Source organism: Micropterus salmoides, unplaced genomic scaffold (genome assembly GCF_014851395.1).
Source record: "Micropterus salmoides isolate LMB-PRFRI ecotype aquatic unplaced genomic scaffold, ASM1485139v1 Ms_hic_scaffold_9, whole genome shotgun sequence".
Taxonomy (NCBI): Eukaryota; Metazoa; Chordata; class Actinopteri; order Centrarchiformes; family Centrarchidae; genus Micropterus; species Micropterus salmoides.
In genome coordinates, this window is record NW_024044681.1 from 34,582,968 (window position 1) to 34,596,459 (window position 13,492).

General features: G+C 41.3%; 1 protein-coding gene across 3 annotated transcripts in view; it reads left to right on the forward strand.

Moving 5' to 3' along the window:
• robo3 (roundabout, axon guidance receptor, homolog 3 (Drosophila)) overlaps nucleotides 1-13,492 on the forward strand; it is an 81,523-nt gene that overhangs the window by 53,853 nt on the left and 14,178 nt on the right. For all 3 annotated transcript variants that reach the window (XM_038709076.1, XM_038709077.1, XM_038709078.1), the window contains 4 exons: nucleotides 2,428-2,599; nucleotides 5,533-5,738; nucleotides 11,531-11,612; nucleotides 12,596-12,764. In XM_038709076.1, coding sequence (XP_038565004.1) covers nucleotides 2,428-2,599; nucleotides 5,533-5,738; nucleotides 11,531-11,612; nucleotides 12,596-12,764 — 629 coding nt within the window. The remainder of the gene's footprint in view (nucleotides 1-2,427; nucleotides 2,600-5,532; nucleotides 5,739-11,530; nucleotides 11,613-12,595; nucleotides 12,765-13,492) is intronic.

Here is a 13,492-nt window from a genome sequence, read left to right on the forward strand (position 1 = left end):
AGCACCTTTGTCCCCACCACTTTTCAACACAAAGTGATGTCTCTGTCTCTGTTTGAGTATTATCACCATACCAACAACAACAAACAGTTTTCCTTGCAAATATATTCCTTTTCATTATTAGGTAATGCTACTCCTACATGTTTCAAAGGCCTGTTTAATGATTTTCACCAAACAACAACAAAAAATGCGAACCTATTTATGACTTATTTATTTATTTTACTAATCCTTTCTTTTTGCAGGAAGTCTCTTGAGATACATTGGCTTATTCACAAACGAGACATGGCCAAAATGGTAAAGTAGTTAACACATAGGCACATAAAAAAACATTAATATATAGCGTAGAACATATAAAGAGGCATAAAGGAGAGAACTTGACTATGTAAAGCAGTTAGATCATGAGCCATTGTTTTGAATGTGGGTTTACAGTGCCAGGCGTGAAAGCAGTTTTCCAAATGAATGCTTTGAAAATGATTCATGATTCTAAGCCCAGAGTGTGTTGTACTAAAACGCAGTTCAAAACAAGTTCAGATCCATCTTGAAAGTTGTGGTGTGCTTCCTGCTCACTGTAGTTTGAAGTAAACAAGCACATCTCAAATCTGCCGCATTCAGGTCAACATTAGCAGCCCAGCATGGAAAAACACAGCCCTCTTATCCCTTCCAATGGGACTGCTGCATTGTCACAGTGAGGACTGAAGTGCTCGAGTAAAGAGGGAGAAAAAAAAGCTAGTTCATCCTGCTAACGAATTTAAACCCAGCTCGACATTTTCTACAACATAATGCAACGTAAATAAAATGAGAAAGAATTACTGTATGTGGTTAAATTACATTTTTTTGTTTCAGAATAATTAACTATTTTAGTGGATTTCACCCAGTAAAAACCAATAAAAAGACTCCGACAAATTCCCATATTTATCAAAATCAAAAAAGAGCCACAGAGGAAGCTTCTTCTGATGGTATTATGCTTGTTTCCTTACACGCCTCTTTGATACATGTGCTTTGAGCAGAACCTGCATCTCTCCTCACTGTCATGTTCTTGACTGTCATCCTTTGCTTTTACCGCTACTGGAGTTTAGTGCCAGGGTGACACACACACACACACACACACACATACACACCTCATTTTCCCATCATCCACACAGGGTATTATTCACCAAAGCGTGAGTCTGCACAGGCCTGCATGTCTTCTAAAGTGTGTGTGTGTGTGTGTGTGTGTGTGTGTGTGTGAGAGAGAGAGAGAGAAAGGCGGGTGTATGATAAGCATTGCAGCCTGTTGGAATGCACTGAAAGGCCTGATGAGAGTGCGTGGGTGCCTGTAGCATGGCTCCCAGGTACAGATTAGAGGGGGAAGAGTGAGATTGGAGGAGGCCTGGAGAATGTGTGGGAGAGGGAGAACAAGAGTGGAGGAGGGAGATAACAAGGAGAAAGCGTGGAGGAAGATGAGGAGAAGAGGAAGTATGTGGGTAGCATGTTGTGAATAGTGGCTGCATTTCAGTGAAATACCAAGGGAATATACAGCTATTTCATTCTGACAGATAAAAATGGAAAGTGGAGATCAGGGTTGGGGGGGGGGGCACTTTTGGTGACACTGTATTGCATTAGAAAGTGAAAGCTGATAGAACATTTGTACAAGGCAGGGTGTGAATTGCTTTCAGGCAACAGATAAACAATTGCTCATCTATTGTTACTATTCAGCTCTGTGGCTGGAAAAGGTTTCTGTGGGTTTGCATGATGTAGATATAATGAAAGAGATTAGTTACAAGCACAAGGCACCGTTTGTTTTCATAATCATTTAATGCTGAGAGCACATTAGTTTTTAGAAACAATCTGCTGCAGGTCTCTTTTTCATGCAATTTCCCCCCCTCTTTTACTTCATTTCATGTGTTTATTGTCGTGCGTTTGTCAGTTTGAGGACACACACAGCCATATGCACAAAGAGATAAAGTTTCAAGGTCTGGGTGAATGACTGGCCTTGGTTCAGCTATCTTTCCATGGTCAGTCACTGCTCTCTTTTCTCTCTTTACGCTGCATTCAAATAGTGCCATGTCTTCTGAATCTGTATTTTCTTCTTTTCTTCTTATCTTTTTTATTATTTTCAAGTGACCCAAAGTATCTTGTTTCAGATAAATGAACATGTCAACACAAGCTAACAAAAGCTGTTTTATCATTTATCAATTAATATTATGTACGGCTCTCTCTCTTCGGTTGCAGAGTCTTAATAAAGCTGCAAGTGGAACAGCTACATTTAGTCTGGCATTAACATAATTTCCTTTGTGTTGTAACTTGAGAGCTTGTATCATTCTCTTTCAAATCAGCCTGCTGAGAACAATCACAAAAAAATGAATGCATGTATGTTAAAATGTACAAAACACACATTAATGATGAATACTTGACTAAAAAGACTAAACTGCGTGTTGTTTTCTTTCTTAGATCTTGCTATTCCCCATCCAGGAGCCGTCACAGTCAGGTCGTTTCTCTGTGTCTCTGAGCGGTGAGCTGACCATCTCCGATGTCCAGGTCGAAGACTCCGGCTACTACATCTGCCAGGCCATTAGTGTGGCCGGCAGCATCCTGACTAAAGCCCTGCTAGAGGTGGAAAGTGGTGAGTGTCAACACATAAAAACCGGCAGACAGGATGCGGGTGTGCGGGAACCTGATTACAAAAAATAAAGAGCAATAAACAGCGATCATAATTGAAGATACAGTGATTGTTAGCTACAATATTTATGGAGGGTAAAAATCTACTGGACTGCTTTCATATATACAGTCTGCCACCACGTTCTATGGCCCAGGCAGGAGCGCGGCACTGAGGCTGGAAAACCCAGGAAAAGCCCATGCCTGGATAGCCCCCTCACTGCTTTAGTCTGCCACACTGCCCCCCATCCAGAGGGCGAAGCATCGGTCACCACCACCTCCAAACTTTAGGTGATCGAACCCGGGTTACTCAGGAGCGAAGGCACCCGTTAGTATCAGGTAGCAGTGAACAGCTAAGCAGGGTGAGCTATGCAAAAAAATTAGCCAAAACTGTAGCTCCAACCACACGGTTACAGGGATACTAGCAAAGACTCACCAGCTATCTTCTCATTAAGGCTTTAGTTTCAACCTGTATTCCGGACAGAACATTTTCAGCTTCATATTTGATTTTTCATTTCTCACAGTCTGCAGTGTCATATTAAAATATTCTTTCCCTAAATGAGGAAACAGCAGGAGTCCTTATCTGATGTAATCAAAAAGGACAACTGGTGAGAGCTCTGTGCAAATAACCCTGCTGCAACATATGCTTCCCTCCCTGCATCCCTCCCATTTAGGGAGTAAACAGGGCGTTGTGCTCTATCTACGCTAACTCCTGTGTTGACGTTTCACATTTTCAGTTAGCTTCAGTTAGCTGATGATATCAGAGCTTTCTACAGCACAGAATACAAATGAAGGAATGCTATCTAATCCCATCTGTAGGCAAATGTCAAACTGTAGGGTGAGTGAAATGTTTTTTTTTGTGTGGCGAGGGCTTTGTTAGTGCCAGCTGCCGTTGCCGGGAAGAGAAGAAAAGAAAACTAGGGACTGTCAACTCTTTTTCACAACCATTTATGAATGTGCAGTATTTTTTTTTACTTGTCTAAACTAAGTATAACTCTGCTAGTTGGCGACACTTGCTGTTTACATTTAAGACTGAACTTACAGATGTACAGACATGGTGCACTGCCATATATGTCCATGAGTGTCCTGCTGACGACTATGGGCGCTCGAGGGTCAAGTGAACACATGCTTACTCTTTAGGACATGTATTTATTGAACATGCCTAGGTTCACAAGCAAAGTGTTGCACTCCTCCTTATTCCTCAGATGCGAAGCCCGGCGGTGCAGCTGACGTAAACAAAGCATATAACATTCATTTCTTTTTACATTTCCATGAGCCAATAAAACATCTCTTAAAATTGTCCCTCAGTTAATGTGTACACAGTTTTCAGCAAAGTTTAGTGCAAATACACCCTCAGTGTTGGCCAAGGATCTGTTAGCATTCATTTATCTCGCACCAGCACGTGTTGTTTCCTGGCTAGCACACTGACTGCAGTCCACTTTCAAGTGTAATAGATACAACATGCAGTAGATATTTTAAATGTGAATGGTTAATAATCAGGTTATCATTAAAAGCTTATTGACTACATGTGATAGGAAGTAGAGAGTTTGCTTTCTGGTTATGTTTGTAAAAAACTCTGGGGTTTTATTCCCTTCAAACACATGCATGTAGTAAAAATGAAATATGTGTCGTTTAAAGACACTGAATTATCCACCAGGACTATATTCCAAATAATCGGTGGTTAATCTAAGATATATTGTTTGCTGAAAAGACAGTTTCAATTATAATCATTTTAAATTCTGTATTCATGGAGGTTCTAACTCTTGTCAAGTGGTCCATCACTCTGACAGAAGGCAACCATGTCATAACATATTCCTGCCTGAGAAAAATCTATGTCATCGATTTGCATGCTAAACTGGGGCGGGAGCAGGGAGCGGACTTGAGAGCCTCTGGGAGTGGATGTTCTCTTATAGTGACATTTTACATTTCACATGGCAGGACAGGGCAGGCTGTGATTTTACAGGAAAACATGGAGCTTTGTAACCCAAAGAGCAAACAGCTGACTTTAGTGTGTCTTTCTGTGCTTCCATGACGATGAGGATAAAACTGAAATATTGCTAGTAATTTAAAAACAAAACAAAAACAACATCAAACATATCAACCAAGCTTACAGTAATAGTTTAACATGTAATGGAGCAAGTGAGATGTAGCATTTCCATTTAGCCTGCGATTATTGGATTCAATTTGGTTTCTGAACAGTTGAGTGCACCATTAAAAGCCCCGTAGCTTTTTTTTTTTTTTCTTGTGATGGATAGTGAGGGTGGAAAATACAGGACAGGATGTTGGGGATTTTGGATAATCCAAAATGTCTGTACAGTCTCACAGAAGCTTTCTTAAGGTTTGTTGTAGAGGGAAATGTTTGAGCTTTCAAGAAAACCTATTAATACCAGCATGAAGTTGACCGTGAAAGTACATAATTGTAAGAAAGAAAAAGTACATACACACTTTAGGCCATGGGTAGTTAGATAAAGAATCTATGTCTGATTATGTATTATTGTGTTGAAAAGGACATGCTTTGGGTGCTTTGGTGTTTCTCTTTGTCTATCGCTGGCCCAAAACTCTGTAACAAGGTCCCCCCTGACATTCGCACTGTAATGGATGTTGTTCATTTTAAATCAAAACTTAAAACTTATTTATTTAGAATGGCTTTTAATACGCAGTAGTGGTGCAACAACTTCCCTCTTCTTCTGATGATTTTAGGTGACCTTATTTGGCTTACTGTTTTCTAGGCTTCATGTTTTTTTCTTGTCTTTTATTGAATGCTGTGTTGTTTATTCTTGGTTGATGTAAAGCACTTCGGACACCTGCTGGTTGCTGTAAAGTGCTATATGAATAAATGTTGATGAATGGAGTTATGGTCTTATATTTCAAACCATCTGAGCTTGTTCTCTGTCCCTACAGCGCCTTCAGACCGTGTCCCGCCCATCATCCGCCAGGGACCAACCAATCACACTTTAGCGCCTGGTTCCACCACCCAGTTACACTGCCACATCATAGGAAACCCCATCCCCAGCATCCAATGGGAGAAAGACGGCCAGAGGATCCTGGGAAACGATGGTCGAATCAGCTTGATGGAAAACGGCACCTTCCAAATCACCAACCTCCAGGTACTGGCTGAAACCTCAAACTAAATCAAACAAGCTGCACACAAAGTTTATGAATACCCAGACTAATGAAACAGCAAATGAAAAACTTATTCTTTGCATGTGTGCTTTTTAAATTCACAGCTTTTCTGTGGTGACCTTCAGCTAACTTTAATGCACTGTATATTTATTGCTACTTCTCATTCCATCGCACCACGCCTTCCTGTAAACTCATTGAAATGTATTCACAATCTACATGTATCCCTATTTACACATCAAACACAATGCAGTTCATGCAGGGTAAACATATTCCACATGATAAAACAACTATTTTTATTACAGGGAAAGTATGAAGCACTTAAACAGGGGACATTTTTATGGTTGACTCAAATGATGAGTTTTTACGAGGGGAGGAGAGGTGGGGAATGTAACAAAACCACATCTGTGAGGTGTGATCGTCCATGATAATGAGCACGCGAGGCCATTAGCAGTCATTAGCACTGTCTTACTCCATGCTAATGAAATCCTTTCTGCCCAGAATTCCCTCCTGGGTATGAAGCAGCACCTGAGGTCACCACAGCCTCTGCGAAACTCGAGGAGGCTCACACATTAATTGATTGTGGGTTCTCAATGATTAACGATCGCTGAGACTTGTAATTAAATCCTCGATTCATCACTGCGAGTGAGGACTGGATGAATGAGAGATAGAAATGGAGGAGGCTGAGTGAGAGGGGGAGGTAGAAGGAGAAATAGTTAGAAGCCTAAAGTACATTTTATGCTGCATTCATGTCATGAGGGAATAAAAGGGAGTGACTTGACAGCTGAGAGCACCGACTTGAAAGTGCTCATGCTTTGGGACCCATTTAAAGCTGTCAAACACCATGTTGAAGTTCTCTTTGGACTTTGGTTCCGTTTGAACAGGCATGCCCTAAGTGGCGGTGGTGTATTTCGTGTCATTGTTTTGCTGCAGACATAACAACAAATGGTGTTTATGGCTGTGGATTACAGAGGTGAGATCGCACAATTACTCTGTTCACTTTAGTTTCTGGCTTGCAAGTGATCAGTCAGGTCAGAAACTGGACACCACGTCAGATAAACTTACTGTAGAATCAAGGCCCGCAGTTCCAATGAAAGTTGTATTTCATTCATTTATTTCCATAAGCTGTTGTGATTTTAGAAAAATCAAAGAAAGAGTCTGCAGACAGCTGTGAGGCTGTACTTAGGTATGGTGGTGTAGAGAGAGGGTCTTTCAAGTTTTTCTCGAGTTCTAAACCACCGTGGGCTCTCCTACGCACTAGAAAGTGGAGGGTTCTAGATCCTAAACACTGGTCCTGTACAGTAGGGGACTCCATGTACTTTAATATTACTGTCGTTTTCTGGTAAATGGGCACTGAAGAAGAGCACAAAGACACGCATTTCTTAGATATTGATTTGATTATCTAATCTCATGAAATCAACATCAGTCAGGATTTTGTCCAGTAAAAACTTTTTACATTTTACCCAAGATGTTAAATGTAAAAGCCGTCACATTTATCAATTTAAAAATCTCTGAACAGACCTTCGTGTGAGCTCTGCAACGATTTAACATCAAAGTCAAAATCAAAAGAGAGTGTTAAAAACATTAACGGCACAAACTTCCTTTTGCATGATAGGAAAAAAATAAAATCAGCATTCATAAAACACAGTTAACCCCGAAATAATCAGTATAAATAAGTCGATTTCAACTGGGCCCCTGAAGAGAGACAGATGGTCTGCTTGTTCCTCATACCCTGGCAATGAGGAGGTGCCATTACCCTGGGATCTCTGCCAGATACACACTACCGCTGTCCCTCACTGGTGCCAAGACATCCTGGACAGACGGGAAGTGTGTGTGTGTGTGTGTGTGTGTGTGGTGCCAGTGGGGAGGGGGGGTTAAAGAGAGGTTTTTGCTGCCGTTCGGCTAAACGGTTGATGTGGGCGTGGGGTAGGGAGTGTCTGCGGGTATGACAGGGTAAAAAAAAGGAAGGGAGAGGGACAGTTGGGAAACAGAGGAACCCAAACAAAGCCTGAGGAGTGTGAGAAGGACTACATGGACAAAAGGTAACAGAAATGTGTTGACTTTAAATCCCAGCGTGCACGTGTTATAGTCTGTAATCACACTTCCCCTCTGTACCCTCCTAGTTAAGGATCTGACAACATTATGAACCTTCTGTGTGCTGTTGATGCCCATGCTAACTGGGAAGTTAGCTGGTGGTGACCAAAGAAAATGAAAAAGAGGCCAAAGTTCACATCAGTCTGTTTGACTGGCAGTGCAGAAATATCCCATGTAATCAAACCATATATAAAACCAACAAACCAAATATATATTCTCAAATTCCCTCTTTGAATTCAGAGCTCCTCTCTCCTGGCTCCCTTCCCTCCCGTTCTCCTCTTTTCCTCTTGCCTCATCCATTTTTCAGCAATCTGTTTCACTCAGCGCCCAGAGCTGCCGGCCTTGATTAATAGTCAGGTGTCCCGGCTGTTTACCCCACCCGCCCTCCGTGCCGATTCCCTATCCACCGATCAAACGCCACCATATGGGGACCCGCTTTTTACCCCCCCAGACAGACGCACCATCAGACGGCCCACAGGTCAACTCAAGGTCAGGGCCTATAGAAGAAGAGGAGGAGCAGCGAGGGATGCTGAATAGGGTGGAGAGTCACCTGTCCCGTGTCCTGCAGGATGCTCTGACATGCCACTTAGGCTTGAGTAATTCCTCTGTCAGTGTTACTGATGAGCCCGGTCCAGATGCAGGAGAGGAGAATGGCAGAGTATGTGCACGCCGCTCAGCGAGGCATTAGTCATGATAGGCTCTGCCTTGCACATCCTCTGCATAATGTATAAGGTTTTCAATGGGAGTAATGTGGGCTGTGTTTGCAGAATAAGTGAATAAGGGAAGGCTGATTGTGTTTGCGGGGGATTGGGTCTGCATGTAAATTGATGTAAAATGAACTACAAAGACTGAAACATCTTAGAGCAAAACAAATGAAAAACTAATTAAAATTCATTCCTACACACACACACACACCTGTACACACACACACACACACACACACACACACACACACACACACACACATACAGTGCAACAGGAGAACTATGTAGAAAGGCAGCAGCCCTCACAGGTGCAGTTAACAATAAAATACTCGTCATTTTGTCCTCACAGTGTACATTAAATGCAGCCAAGGTATCTGACACTATAATTTAGCTACTTTTTTACACCTACTCTGCACAGTTTATGGTTTTGTTTAGACTAATTTCTGACACAATCTTTAAGATCTTCTGCAGCTACTCAGGGGTCCATAGAAAAATTGTGCAGCTCAACTTATTTGAAAAAATTAAAATTATAATTTGACATTAGATATCCACAAATATCCAAGGATTAATAACTCACCGCTCTGAAACTTGCTCCAGTCCATGTTGCTAAGCTGGTAAGGGGAACATATACAGCTGAACTGAAGCCGTGTTTTTCAGGCCTTACTCTGCTTCTGATTGGCTAGTAGTCCTTCACTAGGAACTGCGCCTGTGCAACTCCTGATAAAGATCTTGTAGAGTTGAGATGTATCACTCCATAGCTAAAACGGAGCGTTCAACACACAGGGTGAAAAGAGGAGCTGCCGCAATGTGCAGTATGGCAAAAATATGGTGTTTTTTAAAAATGAAACCATGTAAACCTGTTCTGGTACAACCCCTAAAGAAAATGAGTAACCTGAAAATGAGCATAATATGACCACTTTAAGATTACAGACACACTAGTAAAAAATGACAACACAAAACTTAAAGTTGAAACAACCATTTTCTCTCACTCCAAATGGCGGTAGTACAAATGCAAACTTGGCCAAAACTACGACAAAATACAATTAAACAGTAGCCAATGGCCAAGAGCCATCCCATCTATCAAACGGGTATGATCAAGGGGTTCTTAGGCCCATCTGATGCTGCTGTGGGCGTACATCAGACAAAAATAGTTGGGAACCACTGCAGTACTAAAATTTAAAGTTTTCAGTTTACATTCAGTTTCTCAACAAAGCACATTATGTGTATCATTAGGGACTATACAACATGTTAAATCTTTTTCATAAAACATGATTTTTTGAATATCCTGAAATCGGCTTTGTTTATTGGAAAGCAGTTGTCTTTTTGCTGGTGCATTGCTGTGTTTCTTGGCCGTGTTGGTTGGCAGTAGGCTGAAAACAGACCTTTGTTGGAAAAAAAAATGCAAGGGGGTTTGTTTGTGGCGTATTGTTTTGGGTAATGGTGAGACAAAGCAATCACATTTAAGAAGTCTATTTGGAGTAACAGATGAGTTTGAAGACTTATTACACACCAAAGCACTGCACAGCTGGTTATCTCTTTTGATTTTAATGTCATTTTATCTTCTGCTGCAATGACCGTGAGAGAAACAGTAGAAATACGGCATTGAGTAATCTGTCAGGAATTAGTGTTTGCACATATTTGTTCAGCCTTTTTTTTTGCTGGAGCACTCTTTGTCAGCACTACTTCAAATACTTTTTTTCACACCACGCTGATGTCTTTCTGAACTGAAAATGAAAGAGAAAAGACAGAAACAAAGTAAAAAACAAAGAGAGACGAAAAGAATGACCCGGAGCAGTGAAGCTAAAGCAACAGAAACATGTTTAGAGACACGGCTCCTGCGAGTTCTTACTACCTCAGTGTCACATTGAGAGATTCCCCAGTGTAGAGACCCCCAACATCTCCCTCTGTTGTAAGCAATTTCACAGCCCGTCTAGCTTTTGGCTTGCCTTCCCAAAAATGTAATAGCCAGCATTCACATGTGCACACACACACACAGGCACATTTATCACACACCTTAATTACATCTGCTCATAGCCTGCCCAGAATGCTAAGTAGCTGTTGAGTATAGAGACTGGAGCCTCAGAAATTTCTAGACCTCTAGCCGGTCATTAAAATTCTGTCCTTTGATCCTTCCTTTAACTTTCCTTCTCTGCCATGTAGGAATCAGACGAGGAACATAAAAGCCACCAGCTTGACTTTAGCTTTCACTTCAAATAGGTCCAGAGAGAATTCATCTTTTATGATAAAATTGAAATAACTATGATTGACAAACGTAGGAGCGGTTAAATAAAGCACAGGTTATGTTAAGGTTTACTTAATTAGAATGCAAATATTCATATGCAGTTAACAGTAATCAATGCCCAACAGAAGCAGGGTGGGGGGGGGGGGTTGACTTTTTTTTTTTTTTTTACAATAAATGAATAACGATGAACACATTTGGATAAACATAACAAATTTATTGGCTGATTGCTGCATTTCACTTAAAAATCTTGGCTGAAATATGATGAAATTTAAATTACTGACGAACGACTTCACATCCAAACCATGCTAATTAAATCAGTTTGCTTTAACATGAGGCCTCATGTGCCACTAAAGTTTCTAAGGACTATAATGTTCATCTTTACGTTATTACATCTGCCCATGCATCACTCAGCAGTACTTCATTTCCATCTTATATGCTCAGAGAGGTGTCACACGTATTGCCACAAATGGGAGCTACAAGCTGCTATACACTGATACTAAAACACCAGTCTTACTTTGATGTGAAAGTTGAAAGAGTCACCTGGTCGGCTTTGTGTGAGTAACAGCTCTCTGTTCTGCTTCCCTCTGCTCAGTACTCGGAGTACAAACACTCTCGTTTGAGAGATATGACATTTAGTCTCAATCACTAGTAATGGGTACATTAGCACAGTCTCACTCTCTCACACACACACACACACACTCACACACTAAACTAACGATACACATTTTACTGTTGCCAGGAAACCGACTCTGGTGTTTACACCTGCCTGGCTTCCAGCTCCAGTGGAGAGACGAGTTGGAGTGGAGTGCTCACGGTCAAAGGTAAATTGTCTCTGTGTGATTAAAGTACAGCTCTATGAAGTGGCAACAAATAACAACACAAAAGTGTAAATACATAAAATAACCTTTTATGCAGCTGAAAACACAAGTGTCTGAAAACTATTTTCTGCACTATTATTAATTTAGGTAACTTTGGAAAAGTCACTGTGTAACACTCTTAATTAACAGCAATTAAATGATGAGTTATAGATTAAAGTGGGACTGCAGATAAGAAAAATTATGCACTAAGTAATTCTCAGTGTGTGATAATTCTTTAAAAAGTAACAAGGTGTGTTATTTGTGACCATTTAATTGCTCAAACGAAACAGATAACTGAGTCTAATTAAAAGACTTAGCCCCTGCTGGTCCTGGGCAGACTGCAAACATAAATGACTGTAAGTACATGAATGTGAAGCTGGATGTTAAAAACCAGCGAGCATTTTTCTGGGGATAATTAAAGGTTAAAACATTCTAATGCGCTCATTGGGGATGTAATGTTGAGATACCGTCAGTTAGTGCTGCAGCTCAAAGACACAGTTGGATCACAGTGCTGTGTGAGGCTATGCCCTTTTTATTCTTTCCACAACTCATTAGGCATTAGTACATAAAATATTTCAAGCTGTAGAGATTCCATTAGTGGCATTAAACGAAGGAGTAACAAGTTGACAAGCTGCTCTGATGACACCTAAGTATGTTATTTAACCATTAGCGTTGTAATGGTTTGTTAAGATCTAATAGCTGTCATGAAAAGCAAAGTTGTGAAGTCTGTTAGAAGTGAGGAACTCAGCCTGCAGCGACGGTGATGCAAATGTTCAGTCAACATTAGCGGGATAACACAGAGGACATTATGAAACGGTAACGCTGAAGGCTGATGTTGCAGCTTAATCAAGTGTGCGTCCTCTCTCTGTTTTCATTTCTCTCCCTCCTCACTCCCTCCTGCTTCCTGCCTCCGTCTTTGTTTCCTCCTCCGTTCCCCCACCGTCCAGAGAGCGCAGACCCATCAGTAGCTCAGGCCACAGAGCCCTTCCAGTTGCCAGGTCCGCCGCACAAACCCATAGTCACAGATGTGTCCAAGAACAGCGTCTCTCTGACCTGGCAGCCCAACGCGCATGAGGGAGGAGCTGCTGTCACCTCCTACATCATCGAGGCCTTCAGGTGTGTTTCGGAAAATCTTGGTTACAGAAAAGGCAGCTGCAAATTCACTAGTGGACACACTCAAGGACAGATTAGATTTTTTTTGTCGGGGACCCTTCACCAGTATGCTTTTTTAGGAAATAATTGTCACAAATCATTCCTCTTCTTTATTTAGCAGTCAAGGCTGTGTTCTTATTGTATTGAATTTTAATGCAAAAGTATTGGTTCTCTCAGAAAAGAAAACCTTTTCATTTCAGGACACTAAAACTCAGTCACTGAAGCCCAGACTAATGAAATGCCTTCTTCAAATGAGTCGAGCTGCCACATTTATTCATAATTATTAGTCCTTGAAAATAAGACTCAGTCCTCAAAAGAATGCAGAATAATTCAATAAAAAAAGGTTTAAGGAATGTAACATTTCATTTCAGGTTTTACAGACAAGCAGTTCATAGAGACAAACACGTGACGGGTCTCTGCTGTCAGAAACCTTCAGGTCCTGCCGCCTGAGAGGAAGTCCACCTTGGATTAATTAGGGGAAAAGTAGATTTAGCGGAGCAGGAAGAGTGGCTTGGCGGATGGAAGGAAGCCTCCAGATGAAGATAGGGACAGCGTTATGGGGAAATGTGTCCTTCCAATTCGATAAAGAGGGGAACACAGTCAGAGTTTAATCAGATCCAGACGTCCACCGTGGCCCATAGCAGCCGCAGAGCGTTTCCAAGTAACGCAAACTGATTCTTTGTAAAGCAGCT